Source organism: Dama dama, chromosome 1, assembly GCF_033118175.1.
Source record: "Dama dama isolate Ldn47 chromosome 1, ASM3311817v1, whole genome shotgun sequence".
Lineage (NCBI taxonomy): Eukaryota > Metazoa > Chordata > Mammalia > Artiodactyla > Cervidae > Dama > Dama dama.
In genome coordinates this window covers 56,852,701-56,877,021 of record NC_083681.1, presented here as the reverse complement: position 1 = coordinate 56,877,021, position 24,321 = coordinate 56,852,701, and the positions used below count along the sequence as shown (strand labels likewise).

Below are 24,321 nucleotides of genomic sequence, written 5' to 3'. Positions count from 1 at the left end.
TTAGAGAACTGGGCTAAACAGTTAATATAAAGTAAAGTTCAGAAATGAGTTGGATTTTTATGTTTAAGCTTTAGGTTAATGAAGCTTTTGCTGTCACTGTTTTATTGAGATGAGAAACTTAGAAACAGTACTTACTCTATAATTTTGTGTTTGGATTGTACAGAGAAATCACAGTAATCCACTCCAATGTCTGTAAAGTCCACGAAGGTGGAGGACAGAATCTGGAATGCTCGAGGATTTTTTTCCTTGAGCTTTTGGCATACGTTGAATCCATCTACAATTTCTGACTCACCCCCAGTGACGGTTTGCTTTATGCAGTGCAGAAGCTGAACCTAGAAATAGAAACAGAGAACCATGTTTTAAAATGGTGTGCACCTACATTTTTGACAGCTTTAAAGAAAGATTCATAAAGGTAATATACTTTTATATCTATCACTTGTGTCAACAGAGAAAGAGGTTAGGGGAAAAAGTTGCTTCAAATCAAAAGTTTGTTGTTCAAATAGTGTTATAGTTTAAGACAAGGATGCAATCAAACAATGTTTGTTTGTAAACAAAAGGCACAGATCATAAGAGCAGTAGGGAGTGAGCACTTCCTGTTGGCTTTACAGAAGAAGTGGAATTTAATTTGGGCAAAGTAGAAGGGATAAGATTTTGTATACATAGACTAGAACAGCGAGAGCAAATCACTTGGCAGTGTTGATGGGTGTGCAAAAACACACACTTCACGGGGTCTCAAAATATCTGGCTTCAGTAGAGGGTTACAACTGGAAATAGTAATCCACTTGGAAAGGTAATTTGGGATCTAGTCAGGGAAAGTGTTGAATGTCAAATGAAAGATTGGACTTTCTTGTGCACAGAGAGGAATTGGTAAAGGCTTTTGAATATGGAAATAGTGTAGTCAAGACTGAGTTGAAAATTATTAGTCCAGTGGTGTTAACAAGGGGTACAATTTTTTTAAGGGAATAACTTGTAAGAGAGTAACTACTTGAGAATCTAATGCAATGAAAGTGAAAGTCACTTAGTCGTGTCTGACTCTGCGACTCCATGGACTATGCAGTCCATGGAATTCTCCAGGCCAGAATACTGGAGTGGGTAGCCTTTCCCTTCTCCAGGGGATCTTCCCAACCCAGGGATCAAACCCATGTCTCCTGTTTTGCAGGTGGATTCTTTACCAGCTGAGCCACAAGGGAAGCCCAAGTCACAGGAGAGGTAGTTCAAGTATAATGATAAAGGAATGAGGTACGATGAGGCTATGAGGATGAATAAGCCCAAGAAGTAATGAGAATGAGAAACCAAAAGGATGGTAAGTGTTAATTACTTTTACTAAGATTTAGAGAAAAATGCGTAATATGATTTCATTTTGGAAAGCTAAATGTGGTAATATTTTAAATAATAATATTTTGAATGGAGTTATTCTCCTTGGTTATGTGATTCCTTTTAGTAAGTCAGCATGGGTAGGTGATTTTGAATATCTAAATTTAGACTGTGATTTTCTGCATAAAGAAACTAACACTCTTCAGCTGTGAAAACTTCCTTCTTCATGAAATAAAAATAAAAACCAATGTCTGACAATTTTTAAAAAAAGGAAGAGGCAAATACGATCAAACACACAGACTAGGGGGATACCAGCATAAGTGGGAAAAATATCCATTTAGCTTGGCTAACTCTTAACTTGGCTAACTCTGAGGATTGCTAGGGCAAGTGTTGCCCATTACAACTTTCTATGATGATGGAAATGTTCTTCCATGGGCCCAATGTAGTCATCCCTAGTCCTGTATGTGTATTGTGCACATGAAATGTGGTTAGTTTGTCTGAGAAACTTAACTTTAAACTTTATTTAATCTTAATTAGTTTAAATTACAGCTTAATCCTGGATGACTAGTGTCTACTGTATTAGATAGTGCAGATCTAAAATATAAATCCTTTTTAAAAATTTAATTTTTTAAATTTAATTTTTATTTTATATTGGAGTATATTTGATTTTACAATGTTGTGTTAGTTTCAGGTGTACAGCTAAGTGACTCAATTACACATATACATATATCCATTCTTTTTCAGATTCTTTTCCCATGTAGATTATTATAGAACATGATGAATGTTTACAGGTTTTTTCCCCCCCAAAAGAATATTCTATCTTTTTTACTCTCCCTCTGCCAGCAAGCCACTCCCTCTGTCTGGAATGCCTGCCTCTAATCTGTGCCTGACTGATCTCAGAACTTCAGAAACTAGTTCACTTCTTCCCTGAACAGCCCCCATTCTGCATGACCCAGGCAGCATTTGGTATCTGTGTTTATTCAGGAAGCTCTTGCCCTGGTGCTGATTCTGCTTTTTTGGGACAGAATCTCCTCTGGTCCATTCCTTTGGAAACTGTGAGCTCCTGGAGGGCAGAAACAATATTCCCTACTCCCTTTGACTCTTACAGAGTGCCTCATCCGTAACAGATATACAATGAATGTGTGTTAAAAACCAAATGTGTCAGTCCGAAGAGGCCACATGTGACTTCTCCCAACGTGTGGCTGTGGGAAATCCTGCCTCCTTCCCAAACCAAACAGAAGTTCTATTTAAAATCTAATATATACTTAGTCTTAAACTATGGTGTTGGGCTGGGGGAGAAGGAGGAGACAGAGGATGAGATGGTTGGATGGCAACATCGACTCGATGGATATGAGTTTGAGCAAACTCCAGAAGATGGTGAAGGCCAGGGAAGCCTGGTGTGGGGCAGTCCCAGGGGTCCCAAAGAGTCGAACAGGATGGAGTGATTGAACAACAAATGCATATTTATTCGTTCCCTACAACAGTCCTTAGAATTTGATAATTTCATCACCATTCTGTAGAGGAAGAAACTGGGACTCAGGTGTAAAAACTGGCCAGCTGGTAAGAACTCTGCTAATATATGGCAAAACTAGTGTTTAAACCTTGGCCTTTGTGCTTCAAATCCTCAGACAGCAAGTTCCTTTCCTGTGAAGGCAGAAGTCCCTTTATAGTACAGTTAGTAATTCAGTATTGTGTGGTGTGTGCGTTGTGTTTTGTAAACTGAAACTTATATTTTTAGATTGATGACACCTCATTTTCTGCTATTATGAGAGAACTGACCTAAATGAATAATCGATCATCCTTAAATTGATGTCTTCTTTTTGAGCTTGAAAATATGTGCATAAACTGACCAAGTCATTATAGAAAATCATCTCATTGCCAAAGCAATGAGGGGTGAAGCAGCATGATTAAAAAGAAGATGAAATGGAAATATCAACCTCAAGTCTCTCAAACTCCAAGAAGGCAAAGCAATAGCATAACTTGGTCTGTGGTAGAATCTGTTTTCTTCAAATCCTTTTTAGACTCTGCCATAAAGAAGTCACAGAATATTTCAAATATAAATCTTTAAAACAAAGGTCAACTGATGTCTTTCACATATGGCAAGGCCAACTAATAATCTTCTTTTGTTAATGTACATTTTAATGCAATCCTATGAAAGAAAAAAGATGATGGACCCAGACAACACTTTCATTGCACATTCAAAAGGTAAATATATGCCTGGTGTGTAGAAAGCCCAATTTGATGTCATGTAAGTCATTCAGAACCAAAAATATTTTCTTTTTAAATGTTACTTTATGGCAGCATGTGACTTTTGGCCCAGAGACAGTGAATGAAACAACATCTGTGTTTCATTAAAGATATGTCTCCTTATCCTGCCCCATACGATTGAAATTGATCAAACTGAACTCTCAACAGGTAACTCATTATCCAGATCATTTCATCTGTACTGAAAAGAATATTGATTTATTTATTCTATTTGTTATAAAAGAACTCAAACTTTGGTTCAAAAACCTTTGACTAATTCCAAGTGGAAACTTAATAGCACAAGCAGGTACCTGAATTTCAATCATTATTTTACTAGAATCTAGACATTTCAGGAATCATTTTTTATTTAAAAAATCTATCAGTTTATTTATATTTGGACCTTTCACTTGCTGGTAAGGATTGGTACAAGTTTGTGGCATTTTAAACTTCTTTTTAGCATATTTATTAAGTCTTTATTACATCTAAGGTACAGGGCCAAGTTTTGAAATAACATGGAAGTAAAAGATTCAATTCCTGTATTTTGTGTATTTGTAATGTATGACAGTGTCTATAAATAGTCAGCATGTTACAGGAATTATGTTAATTAGAAAGCCCAACTCATGATCCCTATGATGTGGTAAACAATTTTGATGGAGGCCTTGTTTCAAGTTCTAGTTCCCTATTACTCACCCTTGAAAGAATTTAACCATGCTGGGTACCTTCGTTTAACATAAAAAGACATGATTGCTTCTGTTTACCTTGAAGGAATGCTAAAGGCATCAAATAAAGCAATATAAGTAAAAATGCTTTGAAAGAATATAAAATACAGAAAGTGTAATATAAAGTACTATGAAAATGTCAAACTTTATACTTCAGGAATGTTTATGAAGTCATTTGATCACTTTTCTGTAGGCTTTCAATTTTAACCCTGAAATAAAACATAAATTCATAAAAAATCAGGTAATTTAAAAATTCAAATAGAATCTAGTTTTCTAGTCTAATTTTAAGAACTTTATTCCCTTTGACTTCTCCAACTTGTCTTTGGCAAATGAACTGAGATGATTAGTTTGGCTTTCAACCCCCAGGGTTTTAGAAAATTTCTGGGCCACATTTAAAACAAATTATATTGTGTGTCTTCCCCTCAACCCGTTTCTGAAAAGGTGACTATTGAGGGTCATTTCACTGTCGCATTTAGTTCCAAGAAATCATGTGGTATTTTACAATCAACAAAGTAATTTAAAACAGGTGAAGTAAAATACTAGACTAGCTTAGTTAATACTGATGACGACAATGGGTAACAAAGGCATGAAGACAATGTGTCCAGTTAATATGATGAAAAACACAGATGAATTTTGATTTTCCCCCATTTCACCTTCGTTAGCTAGAGAATTATCCCAAATTTCCACTTTCCTTATCTTTGAAGATACAAATTTCTGTGGGGCTATTTCCTTTAGTTGCATTTAGCTCTAAAAATAGGAACAAAATCTCTTTTCAAAGATAGGTTTCTGACCATTAATTTCTTGGTTTAGCAAAATGATGCTTTTGTAAAAATGCAGCTGTTTAGTAAAATGGTAATGTTGTAACAAGGTAATAGACGGGGAGGCTTCCAGAAAATCTGGAGGATCTGTGCTCCATGGTGAACATCTCCCTCCTTGATGAAGAATCGGACAGATGGGAGAGTAGATGGTTTCCCAAAACAACCAAAGTTATTCTGCTTCTTGCATTCACACCCCTTTGTGGTATGTATTTGCAGCTTCTCCCACCAAAGGCGGCCTCTACTTCCTCACCCCTTGCTGCTGCTGCTAAGTCACATCAGTCGTGTCTGACTCTGTGCGACCCCATTCCTGGGATTCTCCACCCTTTGAGTCTGGGCTAAAACCTTCGACCAAAAAAGCATGAAAACGTGGCAGAGATGGACACTCTGCTGATTGCTAGCCTAGGTCTCAAGAGGCCTTGTATGTTCCAGCATGCTCTCTGAAGACCCTGCTACCTGCTATGTGCATAAACGTGGGCCAGCTGGGGCGGGGGCGGGGGTGGGAGGGGTTGGTGTGTGGGGAGATGATAGATCAGATGGGGCAGGGACAAGTCATCTCAGCCACCTAGGTCAACCAGTCCCTTGCAGACTCAACAGCAGCAGAATTACTCAGCTGAATATAGCGGAAATTATAAGTCAATGGCTGCACTTTTAAGCTGGTAAGTTATGGAGTGGTTTTGTTTGTTCATTTGTTGTTGTTATTGTTTTTTACTGCAATAGTTAACTGATAGGAATGGTGGCCATGTGACTTTGTGGGAAAAACTCTACATTGTGTCCCCTGGTTTTATTTTCTCTTTCAACTCTCCAGGGAATGTTAAATGTTCAAAAAGACCTCAAGATATACTGCTGTGGTAAAATGTCTTGGCAAAGCAGTAAGTGCCAGTAGTTATTTCCAGGGAGAAATGAAGAAATGTAAAAAAAAAAAAAAGAAAAAAAAAATGCACGGAAATCTCCTATCCCTTGTGAATGTGAGGCTGTTCAAGATTTAGGTACAGAGATTCTGTAAGCTTGGATTGTGTTTGGAGAAAGATCTACATTAAGACAAATTAGCTAGTGAAACACAATTTTCTAGGCTCAAAATACAGGAGAGTATTGGTCCTTGGCCTGCCTTGTGGAAAACATGTTGAGGCTCACCTTACCCCAGGTGGGTGATGGAGGGCTGGATAATCAGTATGAAAGCTTAGCTTCCCAGTTGTGTAAGCTACATTGTTTGCATCGATTTTGTCTTGCACTTGCCAAGTATGTCTGTAAAATACAAGAAACATATGTTTAAACAGTCTGTCACTAAGCCAGAGGAAACGTGTTAGAATGAACTTGAGACACGGGAGAAATGGAAACTTCATCTTATGAAATAATTACCATAATGACTATGAGCCAGGAAAAGAGTCTGACCTTTCTTTGTCCAAAGTAGCCTTCTCAGAATCAGCTTCTCCTCATTTCACTTCTCCTCTCCAAACAAAGGGTGCAGAGTTTATAAAGAGGTGTATATGAGATGGTGGGCTTCCCAGGTGGCCCAGTGGTAAAGAATCCTCCTGCCAAATGCAGGAGGCATAGGAGACAAGGGTTTGATCCTTGGGTCAGGAAGAGCCTCTGGAGGAGGAAATGACAAACCTCTCCAGTATTCTTGCCTGGAAAATTCCAAGGACAGAGGGGCCTGGCGGGCTACAGTCCATGGGGTCACAAAGAGTTGGACATGACTGAATGACTGAGCATGCATGCATGCATATCGGATTGTAGGTTATGTTTTTAACAACAATGCATTTTAAAAATGAATTATTGAGGCAAAATTTACAGAATATGAAATGGCCATTTTAAAATGAAAACTTCATTGGCATTCAGTGGCATTCAGAACATTTACAATGCTGGTAACAAATGCCTCTGTTTATATAGTTTCGAAACGTTTCCATCACTCCAAACTAAAACCTGCTACCCATTATGCAGTTTCTTTCCACTTTGTCCTCTTCTCAGTCTCTGGCAAATGCCCATCTGCTTTCTATCTCTATGGATTTAAGTACTTTTGTATATTTAATATAAATAGAATCATACATGTGACTCATGTGCCTGGATTCTTTCACTTAACATAATACTTTTGATATTCATCTGTGTTGTAGCAGGTATCAGCACTTCATTCTTTTTTATGCTTGAATAATGCTCTATTGTATGGATATATTCATTATTTGATGGACATTTGTGCTGCTGCTACTTTTTGGTTATTGTGAATAGTCCTGGTATGAATATGTGGATTTTCATGTACATGCATTTATTTGAATAACTATTCTCAATTTGTGGAGGGGTGATATGAAGGAGTAGAATTATGGGGTTATATCATAATTCTATCTTTAAGTTTTTGAGTAACCACCAAATTGTTTTCCACAGCAGCTGAACCATTTTACATTGTTACCGGCAACGTGTGAGGGTTCCAGTTTCTCCACATCCTCACTGTACTTGTTTTCTGTTTTTTTTTTTAAATTATTATAACTATCTTAGGGTGTGAAGTGGTAGTGCATTGTTTTGCTTTGTAATATCCTTATGGCTAACGATGTTGAGCAACTTTTCCTTGGAAGATGGTAACACTGGGTAAATGGAAGGAAGCTGTGTCTCAAAATAAACCAAAGTTGGTCACTATATACACATGCCATTTTATTGTTGTTACAATGTCCACTTATTGTATTATGTTCATGAGTGAGTGAGTGAAAGTTGATCAGTCATGTTTGACTCTTTGAGACCCCATGGACTATAGTGTCCATGGAATTCTCCAGACCAGATTACTGGAGTGGGTAATTGTTCCCTTTTCCAGGGGATCTTCCCAACCCAGGGATTGAACCCAGGTCTCCTGCATTGCAGGTGGATTCTTTACCAGCTGAGCCACCAGGGAAGCCCTTATGTTTATAGTCACCAAATCATTTTCAATAACTATATATTGAGCAAATCTATTCGATTCCAGGTATTGTTTTAGCATTAGAAATATAGTTGGGAACAAAAAGGACAAATAAGTAAGTACCAAATCTGATATCAGATAGAGATAAGTGCTATAAAGAAAATAAAGCAAGCTAAGGAGACAAAGATTGGGGCCAGAAGAATGTCATGGTAGAAATGATGCTTTGGGAAGTACTCTAGAAAGAGCTGAAATTTTTCATTGAGGCCTGAATTAAATAAGGGAAGGAGAATGTGAATTTCTGAGAGAGGTATTTGAGGCAAGGAAATGTGAAATGAAAAGGTTGGGCTTCTTCCCCATTCTCTGAGATTGAGGATGAAATTAGCTATTTTGGTCTGTTTTTTTTTTTTTTTTTTTTTTCTCTCATTTAAATCTAGGGTGGAAAGCCTGGTGTATCTTTCATTAAAGATTAAAGAGCCATCTACATGTGGCCATGAACTGGAAAGAGACCTAGTGAAAGGAGAAGAGGGTATATATAGCCTGCTGTAGCTCATTTCAAGTATGAGTCAGGCAATCCATTATATCGTCATGACTATAGCCAAGAAATACATGTTCTCTATGAAGTTCATGTCATTCCATGGCCCATATATAATACAGATTCAGACTATTGTCAACATCAGCATTCCAAGAATAACCAACATGTAGGAAGGGATTTAAGGATACAAAAAAAATATTGTATCAAGTTGTAAAAGACATAAGGTCGTCTTAGAAGATGATGTTATTGACCCAGTCAGGAGGAAATGACTTTATTTAGATTTTCTCCCCTAGAGTGATGATGGTTTTGCATTGATCCATCTACATTCTCTTTCCTGATTGCTCCTATGATCAAGGGTAGAGGAACCGAGTTTTTCTGTGGCCAGAGCTGGCTGAGATTCAAGGTGTGAACTTCAGCCAGGGAACAGATCTTTTCTTTGACACTAACTGGCTTCCACAGAGATGAGGCTTGTGACTTGGCCTCTTCAGAGCACTTCTCCAGCCCTCTGAGCTAACTGGCAGGGGATAATAAACATTTTTTAGCCCTTAAGTGTCTTAAGCACGGTATGGGATGTATAGTCTAAAAGTCTACACTCACACATAATGATAAATCCCAGGAAAGGAGTTTGCCAGTCCCAAGCATAAAATATTCTCTTAATAGTTATAGCATAAGTCTGGAAAAATCTTAGAAATGTCATTTGATCTACCTTTCCACCTCCTTATAGAAATGAATCATGCCAGGAAGGCTGCTGCTGACTGTCTATGACTCTAAGCTTTCACTTATCCTTTTCAAATCCAAATCTCCAATAAAACACAGTAGAAATAAATGCAAACATGATCCATTGGCCTATGTAGAAAGCATTTTTTAAAAGCCCACTTGTGGGCCTTAATGAGATTAGGGTGTACCTACAAAAGCACCTCTCATTAGTGACATATTCTTCGAATTCTAAGTAAGGAAACAACTAAAGCAGATTATCAGGAGTTATGATGCAATAGAAGTGGAGGACCAGATTGTTCTAAAGCTGGGGAAGCAGGCTCAGTGTAGCATCTACATCCAGTGGTATAGACTTGGTTGGCATTGCCCTGGGGCAGGTAATTGTCACTGAACAAATAATACTGTTTTTGCCAAAGGCTGCATTAAATAAACCTGTGTATTTTCACTGAGCTGTTCATGTCATTCTAAACATTTATTAATACTTAGAACTTTCCCTTATATTTTTTCATCTATTCAAGAGTTTGTTAAAAGCTTCTGTACATTAAAGTCATGATTTTAAGACAGTATTTCATGAAATTGGTTTGAGTGCTAATTTACTAGATTTACCCTAATTTAAATGACCATTCATAGATACCATGGTATTTCATAATATTAATAGTGTTTTGTGATGAATTTGAATCCTTCAATATGTATGGAATACTGAAATTTTGCTTTTGGTAGATTTTTTTTCTTTATACCCTTGGTGATGAATTTATACTCTTTTGGTTAGTGGCTCATACTTGGAAAATCAAGCTGAATTCATTTGTAATCTTTTTCTTTTTTGAAGTAGTACTTATATGAAGGGATGTTCTAAACCTGCCACCTAAATTTCTTGTCCCTAGCAGCTATAGCCTCTAATACAGCAAGTTCTTCTGGTTGGATTAAGAAAGAATGTCCTCTTTGGAACATCATTATATATCCCACTGGGTCAAAAATACAATGGTCATGTATTTTTTTTTGTTTTTAAATTTTAACATGGAAAATGCTCTTCTAGTTAAAATAAACTAAAAAGTTGTATAGTTAACCATCCAAAGAATATTCTATTGCTTATTGTTTCTAACTATATTTGTGACATTTCCACATGTGACTTCCTGGATGTAGTCACTCATTAGATCTCCAGTTACTTATATTTCCAGTACTATTTATTAGGCACTTACTAGTGGCCAGGAACTGAGGATACAGAATTGAATAGACTTGGTATTTGCACCTCATGAAATTGATAGTCTGTGGGGAAGACAAATTAGTGTGATTTATCTTCCAAAGTTAACTTACAGGATGTTATGAGAGTAAAGAAATGACCATCAAGTAGAGACATGAAGATTGGGTAGGATTTACCTAGAAGCATAAGGGTCATCTATGAACAAAGCTAGTGGAGGTGATGGAATTCCAGTTGAGCTATTTAAAATCCTAAAAGATGATGCTGTGCAAGTGCTGCACTCAATATGCCAGCAAATTTGGAAAACTCAGCAGTGGCCACAGGACTGGAAAAGCTCAGTTTTCATTCCAATCCCAAAGAAAGGCAATCCCAAAGAATGCTCAAACTACTGCATAATTGCATTCATCTCACACACTAGCAAAGTAATGCTCAAAATTCTCCAAGCCAGGCTTCAACAATATGTTAACCATGAACTTCCAGATATCCAAGCTGGGTTTTAGAAAAGGCAGAGGAACCAGAGATCAAATTGCCAACATTCGCTGGATCATCAGGAAAGCAAGAGAGTTCCATAAAAACATCTATTTCTGCTTTATTGACTATGCCAAAGCCTTTGACTGTGTGGATCACAATAAAATGTGGAGAATTCTGAAAGAGATGGGAATACCAGACCACCTGACCTGCCTCTTGAGAAATCTGTATGCAGGTCAGGAAGCAACAGAACTGGTCATGGAACAACAGACTGGTTCCAAATAGGAAAAGGAGTACATCAAAGCTGTATATTGTCACTGTGCTTATTTAATTTATATGCAGAGTACATCATGAGAAATGCTGGATTGGATGAAGCACAAATTGGAATCAAGATTGCTAGGAGAAATATCAATAACCTCAGATATGCAGATGACACCACCCTTATGGCAGAAAGTGAAGAAGAACTAAAGGGCCTCTTGATGAAAGTGAAGGAGAAGAGACAAAATGTTGGCTTAAAGCTCAACATTCAGAAAACTAAGATCATGGCATCTGGTCCCATCACTTCATGGCAAATAGATGGAGAAACAGTGGCTGACTTTATATTTTTGGGCTCCAAAATCACTGCAGATGGTGGCTGCAGCCATGAAATAAAAAGATGCTTACTCCTTGGAAGGAAAGTTATGACCAACCTAGACAGCATATTAAAAAGCAGAGACATTACTTTGCCAACAAAGGCCCATCTTGTCAAGGCTATGGTTTTTCCAGTGGTCATGTATGGATGTGAGAGTTGGACTCTAAAGAAAGCTGAGCACCGAAGAATTTATACTTTTGAACTGTGGTGTTGGCGAAGACTCTTGAGAGTCCCTTGGACTGCAAGGAGATCCAACCAGTCCATCCTAAAGGAAATCAGTCTTGAATGTTCATTGGAAGGACTGATGTTGAAGCTGAAACTCCAATACTTTGGCCACCTGATGCGAAGAGTGGACTCATTTGAAAAGCCCCTGATGCTGGGAAAGATTGAAGATAAGAGGAGAAGGGGATGAGAGAGGATGAGATGGTTAGATGGCATCACCGACTTAATGGAGATGAGTTTGGGTAGGCTCTGGGAGTTGATGATGGACAGGGAGGCGTGGAGTGCTGCAGTCTATGGGGTTGCAAAGAGTCGAACATGACTGAGTGACTGAACTGAACTGAACTGATAAGGGTCATCACAGCTAGAAAAAATAGCTTATGAGAAGGCCCAGTGGAGGGAGAGAATATGGTCTATCAGAGGATGAGAAAGAGGATGTCAACTGGGCTAGACCAAGAGGATTTGCTCCTTGGCTTCCCTTCACATTTCTGATTCCCTTATAGCCCTGCAAAGTCTTACAAAAAAATCTCATTCTATTAGGGTATAGAGATGGACCCTCCAAAGCCATAATACACGGTATCACCAATTATGTAGGAGGAAGCAGAGAGAAGGAACTAGATATCTGATGGCTCTGGAAAATTTCCAAATCACAAACAAAGTCAGTGGAAAGTGCAGTAGGGCAATTTGAGAACGACAATTAAGTCTGAGAGAGAATTTTCACATTCCAGCATGGCTGAATACAAGAAGTCTATGGTAAGGAGTTGGAATAGTCTGGGCCCCATAAACTCTAAAAACTTACCAAACTCCCTTCTATGATAAAGCTCCCTTCTGAGAAAAAGACCCTAAATGAATATTACAGGGACAAAGGAAAAAGATCTGGATGAAAGGAAAGGAGAAGGACTGGGAGAAGGAGAAGAAGAATATTATCAGCCATCATTGTGAAATCTACATAAAACAATAAATTACAAAAGTTTTCTGAATCATATCCCCTTTTAACCATTAAGAAAACAAATTTTTTATAAAAATGAGCAACATAGAGATGATTAAGGTTTAGTTTCATATTTGTTTTTTAAAGGGAAAGAATAAATCAAAATAGCATACCCGCAGACAATATGTACCAGAAGGATATGACCCCAAAAGATGAGCATAAAATATAATTATCCCTATTTCTAGTTTGTTTTCTACATATAGTTACTTCTAATGAATCCAGAAAACTTTGGTACACTACATGGAAGAATAGCTTACATAAGAATTAGAAACTAAAAATGGGGTGATATACTCAGAAAAGGAAAAAATTAAAAAATTTTTTTAAAATGAAGGCTAAATTAGAAGAAATGCAAGATCAAATAAGCACAACAAATAATGCCTTTAGATAGCTAAAGGATGAAAAGGAGAAGAATTTAAATGTCAAAAAAGGGAAGAGATAAGAAGTATTGGAGAGAAAGTAACAAATTAAGAGGATAGGCAAAGAAGATTAATATGTACATAATAGATGTCCTCAAAAGAAGAAACCCAAATTAAAAGACAGCAAGTTCTAAAAACAACAATTTAAAAAATTCTTAAAATTAAAAAAATTATATTTGACACTTTACGTTGAAAGATCAGTCCAAACACTCTTTGAAAAAGTTGTCTCAGAGTAACCAACACCAAGACATAGTCTGTAAAATCAATACTCTTGAAAGAAAAAATCTGAGGGGATCTAGGTAGAAATACCAAATTACTTATAAGGAAAAGAAATTACTAATAAAATCATATGGACATGTTAGAGATGCTATAAGCCAAGAATTTGATATTTAGCCAAGCTGATTTTCAAGTATAAAGTTCTTAAGCTGCTTTCAACATGCAAGAATTCAGAGAATATTGTTCCCATGAGTTCTTCCAGAGAAATTTACAAGAGAATGGGCTTCAGGCAACTAAAGTGAATAGAAATACATTGACATAGCACTGGTGCTGATCAACAAATTTATATTTACAAATAGAATCAATTGTTAGGTAAGGAAAAAAGACATCAAAACTGAAAAGTTGGGAAACCAAACTTTAGTGATAAGGGAGTCACACTGGGGTGATCATACTTTAAACCAGAAAAATATGTAAGTGAATATGGTAGTGAATACCTTAAAATTCAAGGGAGCTATTACATGGGGGAGAAAAGGAAGGTTTGTGATTGGTTAGGACTTGTGGGTGGGTTGTAGAGTGGCTGCCAGTGTTCTATTTCTTGACCTGGATGGTATTTAAGAGTGTTTGCCTTAGTAATTCCTTAAAATATACATTTGTTTTATGTGATTTTTCTCTATCCATATTATATTCTACCATGAGAAGTATTTTTTTTTATAATCTATTTTTAAAGGTTAATAATACTCTCAGCAATCAAGTTGAAGATGGGCTTCCTAGGTGGCTTAGCGGTAAAGAATCTGCCTGCCAATGAATGAGGTGAGGGTTTGATCTCTGGGTCGGGAAGATCTGTGAGGGAGGAAATGGCAACCCACTCCCATATTCTTGCTTGAAAAAAAGCCCATGGACAGAGGAGCCTGGCAGGCTGCAGTCAATGGGGTCATGAAGAATCGGACATGACTGAGGACTGAACACACATAAATGATAGGAAGATGACAACTACCTTTAAAAACATAAACAGTTATAGCAATTTGCTCCAAAGTTCAAAAGGCCTTCATTATGAAAAACTTAATTGCAGTCCATTGCAAAAAAATCTATCAGAATTCCATATTAAGCATATTTAATGGTTTTTTGGGGGCTTGGGGGGAGGAAAACTGCTTAATTTATTTCACCAGAGCAAGAACTGGATGATAGTTTAATAAATAATGTGAAAGATTAAAATATAAACTTAATCTTTTCTTGTAACAAGTTATCTGATTCTTTGTCAATTGTCATTTTCCCTTTGCATAAACAGTTGGCTATAATTTGAGCTTAATAGAGGAGAAGGGAATGAATATTGATGCTGTCATTATGGTTTAGTTTGAGGACTTTCCACATAAGCCTGTCAAATTACTTCCCTGCCTCTGGGCTTGCAATATGAGTAGAAGCCACATTTGATAGTCAACGATTATTATGGCACTAGAAACTATGAGAAAATGTTAATAACAACAAACCACCATAGTAGCATGGTGTACAGGCAAGACTGCAGACTGCTGAGTCAAGCAAACCTGAGTTAGCAACTGATCTGCTTCAGTTTCCTGACCTTTAAAATGGGGATAACGATTCTTATCAGAAGTGTCAAGATTCAAGATCATGACGTAAAGCATGGAGTTCAATACTTAGCACATAAAAGGTGCTTAATGGAAAATTATTTTCTCGCATCCCAGTAACAGCAGCTGCCGGTCTTGACATCATAGAGTATTAGCAAGGAGGTAACGGGGATCGGAGGGCTTGTGGAGAAGCAACCGCTTTATTAGGGTAGCTTATAAATTTCCTCAAGTGATTTCTAGAGGAGCATGAGACACAGAAATTATTTTTCCTTTCATTCATGAGATGACCTCACACTCAAGTGGTTTTGTTGGCATTAACTGCAAAACCTAATATTACAGAAGGAACTCCAGGGACTCAGGCTTGGCTGATAACACAAACCGGGATTCACAATGGCTGGAAGAACATAGCCTGCTCTCCTGCTTAGGAAACCCTAATACTCAGAAGAGAACACATTTTAAATACCCTCCCTCCCATCCTTAAATACTGTGCTAAATTTAAAACAACTCACTAAGAAATCTCAGTGCAAATTTTTCACAAACTAGGATGAAATCACAACTCAATTCAGAACTCAGACAAGTTTTCTTTGTTTTCTTCTCACGTCTGAATTGCTTCTAGATTGGTCTTTTCTAACTCAGAAGCCATTTTTATTCAAGAAGGGTTGTGTGGTTTCCTGAAGCAACTGCTTGGCTAGAAACTTCAGCAAAATGGGTAAACTTGTTTTTCCTTTCCCTGTTCAGTCCCCACACTTTAGAAATGTTTTCTAGTAACATGTACATCAAGCAAGTAGTTGTTTCAAAGTCAGATTTGGAGGGAGTACTAATGGTAGGAGTTATTTCTAAGGGGCCAGATGCCAAAGAATATCATATTTTCACTCATACATCCTCAATCTCTAAAACAAATTAATGTGTGAAATGCTGCTGGGCTGGCTTACAGAAATGCTAGCAGAAATCCAGTGAATGCTGGATGGGAGATATACTTGTTTTCCCCAGAGGCCATTTCAATATTGCTAATTCTTAACTGGCCTGGCTGGTGTATTTGACAAACAGCCCAATAGAAACATTTGCTGTTTGATATTTTTTGATTCATCTGATGAAGACTGCATGCAAGGCACTCATGCAGATGCAGATGTCAGCAGTAAGAGTAGCGTTTTACATTTTTTCCGGCAACTTTTCATCCAAAGGCCTCGAAGAGCCTAATAGGTATTAAAACACTCCCTTAGAAAAGAGAAACAAGTTCTTGCTAGAAGAGAATGATAGAACTGTGGGAAATTACATAAGTTTAGACCAGCTTCTCACCTGCAAATAGGCGGTGGTGAAGCCATGATTAAGCTCTGTTTCCTTATTGGTCCTGTGGGCAGCTCTCTGGGCACTTAGGCAATACAGATGGTCTGGGGTATTCAGTCCTTAATTCTTTCCTAAACTTTTTGAAATGAAGTGTTTCAAAATATTTATATTTTTCCACTACAATTTGTAATCTTATAAGTTTTATTCAATATTTATATCACTTTCATGCTTGTCTCCACAAGATAAAATTTGGCTACCACCAAAATCCAGAAATTTCTTTTCTCTTATCTCTTTCTTACCATCTTTATCTTACTCCTGATGTTACTGTTCCAGAAAAATGTATTATTATTCTTATTAGTCTAATCCTTGTTGCATGTGTTACTGCATCTTGCTTGTGCTAGAAAATAAGATTAGGAAGAAGAAAGAACTGAACTTCTGGGCTCTGATCTGGAAAGAAATCTTGCTAGCTAAGGTTGAAATTTGTGTTCTCTTCTGCCTGACCTTCTGGTGAGTTGTTCATGAGGTTAATTTCCTAACAGAGGACTGATAAATGTTGATAATGCTAAAAAAGAATTTTTGATGTCTTGATCCAATGGAATTCCTTAACATCATAGTTTACATTCCCTTTCATTAACATTTCCTGAGAGATAAATGTGTGTGAGGCACCAAGCTAGTTCTAGAGAAAAATGGTGGTCTGATCAGGCCACCATTCCTACCTGCAAGAAGTTCAAAGCGACAGTAGCAATGGCAATGAGATAAACTTATTGTCAAAGGTTGTCCTGGCTAGTAGTAACAACAAGATAACTAGTTAACACACGATGCTCACGGTAAACACTTTAAAAGATACGATGTTTAATCCTCCTCCCCTATCCCATCTCTGTCACACACACACACACATTAGTTGTCCAACTAATTAGAGAAGGAACTCTCAGGTTATGGTTTTGCCTTTTTAGGGAAGACCATCTGAATTTCTCAGTGTTGTCATATATTTTACAGTTTCAAAGACAATGACCAGCAAACATTACTACAGTCCAACAAGCAGTAGTGATATCTTACAACAGAATAATTCACTTTTTTCTACACTATATGCATTATCCATAAAAATGGAATCTCTTACAGGAAACAGAAAAGTGCCTAACTAGATGCTATGAACATATGGGAGAGAGGAGACTTTTCAACTCTCTTTTCTGGATAAGCCATTCAGAATGCAAAACTGGCTCCTAGGAAGTGTAATAAAATACTTATTAATATTTTGTTTTCTTATAATGCCCAGGATTGAGCATGAGGTGCTGGTAGAGCTGAGGCTGGGAAAAGGGTTCTCTTCCCTAGAGTCGTAGAGGCTGCTAGGGCAAGGGGAGATGTAGTGTGAGTGGTGGTTAGAAGAGAGGAAGAGAAAGATGAGTAGGCCAAGCAAGAAGGGCATGAAAGACCAAAAAGGAGCCAAAGACAGAGGAGGACTTGGAACAGGTTGTTTGTAGACAGGATTAAGGCAGGGAGATGGAAAAGTGAGAGAGGTGCACGCCAGAAAGAAGGTGAAGTAGGAAGGGGGGAAAGTAATCCTAGCAAAGTGAGGAAAGAACTATGCTGTGGTTGTTCCCTTGCATGGTTTGCATATATGTTGAGTTGGCTTGTGGTGGGGAGAAGGAGCTGTACGGAATTATACAGTTGTAATTAAATATGTATGTATCAATATCACACCTATTTATACACTGGTAGCCTGTGTAAGTTTGAGGAGCCCTGGCTTCCTTCTCTCCAGTTGCCATATTAATAGCTGAATATCACCCCATCATCACCGTGCTTTCAGCAGACCAGGAGAGCACCACCCTTTAGCTCTGTGCTACCTTTTAACTACTGTTGGCATATATTGCCTGTCTTGTTCCCTCATTTGTAATGCCAAAAGTCAAGGACTCCTTGATAGTTTATTCCTTGGTCTTATGAGATATGTATTGCTCTATGTGCTTCCCTTGTGGCTCAGCTAATAAAGAATTCACCTGCAATGTGGGAGACCTGGGTTCAATCCCTGGGTTGGGAAGATCCCCTGGAGAAGGGAAAGGCTACTCACTCCAGTACTCAGGCCTGGAGAATTCCATGGACTTGTATAGTCCATGGGATCACAAAGAGTTGGACACAACTGAGCGACTTTCGCTTACTGTTCTACATTATCTAGATGAAGTCAACTCAACTATTTACATTAATCCACATACAAGAATTGGAGAAGGAAATGGTAACCCACTCCAGTATTCTTGCCTGGAGGATCCCATGGACAGAGGAGGCTGGCAAGGATTTAGTCAGTCCATGGGGTCACAAGAGTTGGGCACAACTGAGAGACTAAACCACCACCACCACACACAAGAATCGCCAAAGATAATTTTGCATAAGTAGTAACCCAAATCTGGCTCAGAACAAAATGCTGGTGTGATGTTTTGCACATGGCAAAGTATTCAATTGTTGCATGGATGTGTAGGACAATACCACCAACCAAGACATTCTCTTTGATTGATTATACTTATTTTCAGATTTACTCTGTGGGATGCTTCCTTGAATGCTTTATTCTAACTTGACAGTGGCAGTGGAGTGTAATTTACAATGACTATTTCCCATTGGGTTAAATTATGTCATAAATTCAGATAATTTCTTCAATAAAGAAAAGATCCAGACAGCTATTTTTGTTCCTTTGGGGTGGGCGTCAGGGACATGGAATGAGGTTTTTGGCCTTACTTGTAAAAACTATGTTGCTCCAAGTCAAATGTTTAAATCCTCCTGAAAATGTTATCTTTTTACATACTGCTCCACATATATATATATATTTGACAAAACTGATAATGGGAGTTTCTTTACCAAATCTTATTCTTTTCTCCCAGGAAAGATTTCATCATTAAGGCAATAAGGTTACTGAGCATTTCACATGGCTACCTGAAAAAATATCACCTAGATGATGCACAGTTAAAAAAATGACAAGTATCTGAGAAATACACATCTGGAACATGATGTAAACTTTACCCTCAAAGCTATTGCCATTTTGATTTAGGTGTATATAATTTTATAATTATGAAATCCTCTAATAATTATTGCATTCATCTACTGCTTTACAGTCCTTTTAAACCTAGGTGAGAATTTATTCAATAAATATTTATTCCTTGCCTACTACATACTAAGACTACACAAAGTTCTGGAATCTATTATTTTTATTTATCCAGCCAATCATATAAGAATGGAGATGACAGTCAGAACCCAAAATCAGATACTATAATTCTCAGTTTAGACCCATGCAATTCAAATTTTCTGAACTAGTAACCCTATTTGAAAGGAAAAGTACTAGGTGGGTATTACTTTCCCAAGGCAAGCAAGTGTGAAGTAGCAAGCTATTATTGTTTTTGGCATGTTAGTAAGAGTAGAAACCAGGCTCCTTGAAAAATCTACCCGGAAAGCAAAGTTTACCTTTAACATTCCCCATTTTCCTTTCTCTGTCCCAATCGTACTTTTGGCAGTCCCTCGTCTCCATTATTTATTGCCTTCATTTATTCTTTCTGTTCACTCACTAACCAGTTATTTTTCAAACAAGAGTAAGGCCAGTAGAGAAATAAAGATATGAAAGGGAGAGACTCTGTATAAGGCAGCTACTGATTATGTTATAAAGTTAAGTCATGTCCAGGCATTACCACAGTACCAAGAAGAACATGACAACTGCTGTTTAGTTACGTAATTGTGAGAATGCAGAGGTTGTAAAGAACCCAAGCTCTAACCGAGACCTGCCTTCTCTTGAACTACCCTTCCTCTTAACCAGAGGCTTTAGACCTTTGATGCAAATGAGTATCACCTGCTGAGTTTTAAAATTCCTGCTACCCAGGCCAAATCCAAGTCTTGTTTAAAAAAAAAAAATCTCTGGAGATGGGACTCAGATTTTTTTTTTTAATTGGCTATTTCACTGTGCAGCCTAGGTTGAGAAACATTGTCCTAAATATCTCTCCTTTTGAAAAATCTCATGTTACCCTAACTTCAATATAGAAGAGGCAAATAACTTTAGGGAAAACATTCAGTTTTCTCATTCTGTTGACAACCCCCTTCCCAAAGCAAATAAGCAAACAAAATCTAAGCTAAAACAACAAGAGCAGCAACAGCAAAACTGTTTTCTGTAAGTTCTTGAAGTTGAGGATTAGAAATTACCAAAAATAAAAAACAAATAAAAGAGATTTTGGTTATTATTAGTGGAAGAAGAAGTAAAATAGAAAGAAAGTCATGTCCTGGAGTGTGGTATAGTTGGAGAGATATAGGGAAGAAAGCTGCTGTAGGGGAGATTTAGTAGGCAACCTATTTGGTCAGCGGCTTCCCAGGTGGCGGTAGTGATAAAAAAAAACCTGCCTGACAATGCAGGGGATATAATAGATGCAGGTTCGATCCCTAGGTTGGGAAAATGCCCTGGAGGAGGGCACAGCAACCCACTCCACTATTCCTGCCTGGAGAATTCCATGGACAGAGAAGCCTGGAGGGCTACAGTCCATAGGGGACTTGCATGGAGTCGGAGATGACTTTGCACACACACAATTTGGTCAGATGCAACGATCTTGGACAAAGGAGGTGGAATAGTAGTAGGAAGTCTATTTGTTGACAACAAACCTTTAGCATTTATTCCAGTAAATTGCTTAATATGAGATCAGTGGCTGAGTTATTAAGACTTTGACAAACAAAACAAAACACAAGTCATAAATCAGGACTAAGAATCTGACCCTTAGTGTGATGGATGGGGGTGGAAGTTAGGCAAGCATAACAGAGCCCCCAAATTTGGCCACTGTAATGAAATTATGAAATGTGTTGGCCTCAATGCAAAAGTCTGGTGTCAGCAAGTAAAAATGAAGTAAAACAACATTGGTTTTGAAGTGGTCCGTTTACCTCCAGTGCCTGAAAGCATCTTTTCCATGTTCTTCCTTCATATTTTATTGCTAGTGAGGTAGATTAGGAAGCCCAGGGCTTGAACAGACCCAGATTCTAGCTTTGGTTCCTTATTTACTATCTGTAGGACCTTGGGGGTATAGTTTAATTTTCTGGGCCCCAGCTTCCTCTTCAGTGAACTCAGAGATAACATCTATTTCAAAAAGCTGTGAAAAATAAAGAACAAATAATACAGTTGAAGCTCTTTATAAATTCAAGACTCTTTCTCCTTTGTCTCTTTTAACTGCTGTTATCTCTAAAGTGAAGTCACTCTGTTGTGTCTGACTCGTTGCGACCCAATGGACTGTAGCCTGCCAGGCTCTGCCATCCACGGGATTTTCCAGGCAAGAATATTGGAGTGCAATTCCAGGAAAGAATATTTCCTTCTCTAGGGTATCTTCCCAACCCAGGGATAGAACCTTCCACACTGAAGGCAAACTCTTTATCATCTGAATGCGCCCGATCTCATCTGATCTCGGAAGCAAAGCAGGGTCAGACCTGGTTAGTTATCTCTAAAGGCACCTTCAATTCTTGCAGATGTAGAACAGATAAAAATTTTGTACAACAAACTTGCTGATAGTAAAAGTAACTTCCTGGGGTAGGAATGGAGACTAGGAAATTCAAGCTTAAACATGATAGTCTTCTGCCATGAATAAATTTGTTCAAATCACTGGGAACTGAATATTTTAAAAACTTTTTAGTTTGTTTTATTTTTGGCTGCTCTGGGTTTTCACTGCTGTTCATGGGTTTTTCTTTAGTTACAGTGAATGGGGGCCACTCTTTGTTGTGATGCATGAGTTTCTCACAGCAGTTTCTTCTCTTGTTGTGGAGAACAGGCACTAGGGCACTCGGGCTTCAGTAGATGAAGCATGTGGCTCCATGGTTTCAGTTCTAGAGTGCAGGCTCAGTAGTTGTGGCACACAGGCTTTGTTACTCCATGGCATGTGGGATCTTCCCGGGCCAGGGATCAAACCCGCGTCCCCTGCATTGGCAGGCAGATTCTCATCCCCGTACCACCAGAGAAGTCTGATTGAAGATTTTTGACCTTCTGATTACCTGCAGATGAGGTCTTGCCCTCGATTAGCTGACCTAGGGGCAAAGTCAAAGACTGGCAGGGACTTGCAGGTCTGAGGCAGGAGTGGGGACAGAATGTGTGAAATTGGAGTGTGAGAATGTGTTCACTTCAGGATTCAGCCTTTTTTTTTTTTTTTAATATCCTGCAGGTTATTGGCAAGCAGGGGGTTAAGCTCAGTTGTTGCTATATTTGATTTTTCAAGAAAAGTCAGACCCATATTTAATGTAAACTCTCCCAGTTTTTGATGGGAGATGACTAATTTCATTTTCTTTCAACATTATGTGGGCCAAACAAAACACATCTGAATACTGCCTGTGTGCTACCGGCCTGCGACCTTTGCCTTTTGAAAGTCCTTTTTGCTTTTAGTGCCCTCTACTCTGAGCCCAGGAATAAGTATATTCATCTCAAATGACAGGCTTACCCTAATGAATACCCCCACTTCCAGATAAGTGTTTCCCGTTGTTAGTGTTTTATTATCCATAATTAATGTTACCTTCCAGGCAATTCTTTTGCAAATGGCCTCTTGTTCCAAAGTTAAAATCGATTATAATATTTCCTGTTACTTGCTAAAGTGTGTAGACTTAATTTTCTGCTCGTTAGTTTTACCTAACACATCTACTGGCTGGTTTCACTTCCTCAGGGCCCAACTTCATTTTGCACCAACCCTTGGGAGGTAAAACTTAATAAACTTTCACTTTTGTAAAGCTGAATATTTTTAAAACATATTGCAGAAATAGTCTTCTACTTCACCTGTTATGGACTGAATAGTGTCCTCCCCAGATTCATATGATGAAGTGCTGACCTTCAATGTGACTATATTTGGAGTAAGAGCCTTTAAGAAGGGATTAAGTTTAAATGAAATATTATTTTTTTGGACCAGGGATTGAATCCCGGCCCTCTAAAGTAAGAGTGTGGAGTCCTAATCACTGGACTGACAGGGAACTCCAGGTTAAATGAAATCTCAAGGATGGAGCCCTAATCCAAAAGGACTGATGTCTTTATAAAAGGAAGAGATACCAAGAGTGCAGATACCCAGAGGAAAGGCCATATGAAGATACAGTGAGAAAGTGGCCAACTGCAAGTCAGGAGGAGAGCGTTCGCCAAGAACCACACCTGCCAATGTACATGTGTGCTCAGTCACTCAGTTGTGTCTGACTCTTTGTGACCCTGTGGAGTGTTAGCCCACCAGGCTCCTCTGTCCATGGGATTTCCCAGGCAAGAATACTAGAGTAGGTTGCCATTTCCTCCTCCAGGGGATCTTCCCAACCCAGAGATCAAACCCAAATCTGCTGCATCTCCTACACTGGAGGTAGATTTTTTACCATTGCATCACCTGGGAAGCCCATAGCTGCGAAGACCTTGATCTTGGACTTTGGCCTTCAGAACTGGGAGGAAATAAACTTCAGCTGTTTAAGCCACCCAGTCTGTGACATTCTGTTTTGGTGCCCTCAGTAAATGAATCTTCCACCTTTAACTACCGTATCTTTGGTGTCTGATGTCATTCCAGTCATGCTTAGAGAAATCCCACTTTTTAGACTCTCATCTTGCTTCCCGTTCAAAACAGTGTAGACATTTTTATATCATCAATCAAAAGAGTCCCCTGCCTGAAAAATATATCCAACTCTCTCTGTCATGGCAGAATACCAACTATTTGGTGACTCACCCATAAAATGTGAGATAAAGGAAACCAATCCTTTTCCCGAGTTTTAAAACTTCTCCTCGTTTGTCAGCTGCTCCTGTGAGTCGCACGATGCCAACCTTCTTGAGGCTGGAGAGCCACCTGTATGCGTGCTCATCATCTTTTAAAACATCTTCGAAATCCAGAGTAGGCAGCTGGAACTCTGAGCCCCAGTACTGACACTCTGTGAGTTATGAAAAAGGAGAAACCAGTGTTAAAAACACGGTTTTAACATACAATGAGAACTTCAGAGAAGGAACTAGTTCATTGAAGCTGACCTTTGATCTATCACGGAACAGACTAAAGTTCAATCATATTAGAAATGCCCAAATTACCAGCTCTTCTTCCCTGGATCCAGGCCAGTGTACTCAGGCTTTCTGCCTGCCAGTGTGCAAGACCCATGACTGGTGTTCACTATAGCACTTTGTC

The 24,321-nt window shown here is 38.3% G+C and overlaps 1 protein-coding gene across 1 annotated transcript in view; it reads right to left on the bottom strand.

Moving 5' to 3' along the window:
* BBOX1 (gamma-butyrobetaine hydroxylase 1) overlaps positions 1–24,321 on the bottom strand; it is a 59,432-nt gene that overhangs the window by 12,210 nt on the left and 22,901 nt on the right. Inside the window, exons 3-5 of the mRNA XM_061151014.1 lie at positions 23,878–24,076; positions 6,232–6,337; positions 136–332 (exon numbers count right to left, since the gene is read on the bottom strand). Of these exons, the coding sequence (XP_061006997.1) occupies positions 136–332; positions 6,232–6,337; positions 23,878–24,076 (502 nt within the window). The remainder of the gene's footprint in view (positions 1–135; positions 333–6,231; positions 6,338–23,877; positions 24,077–24,321) is intronic.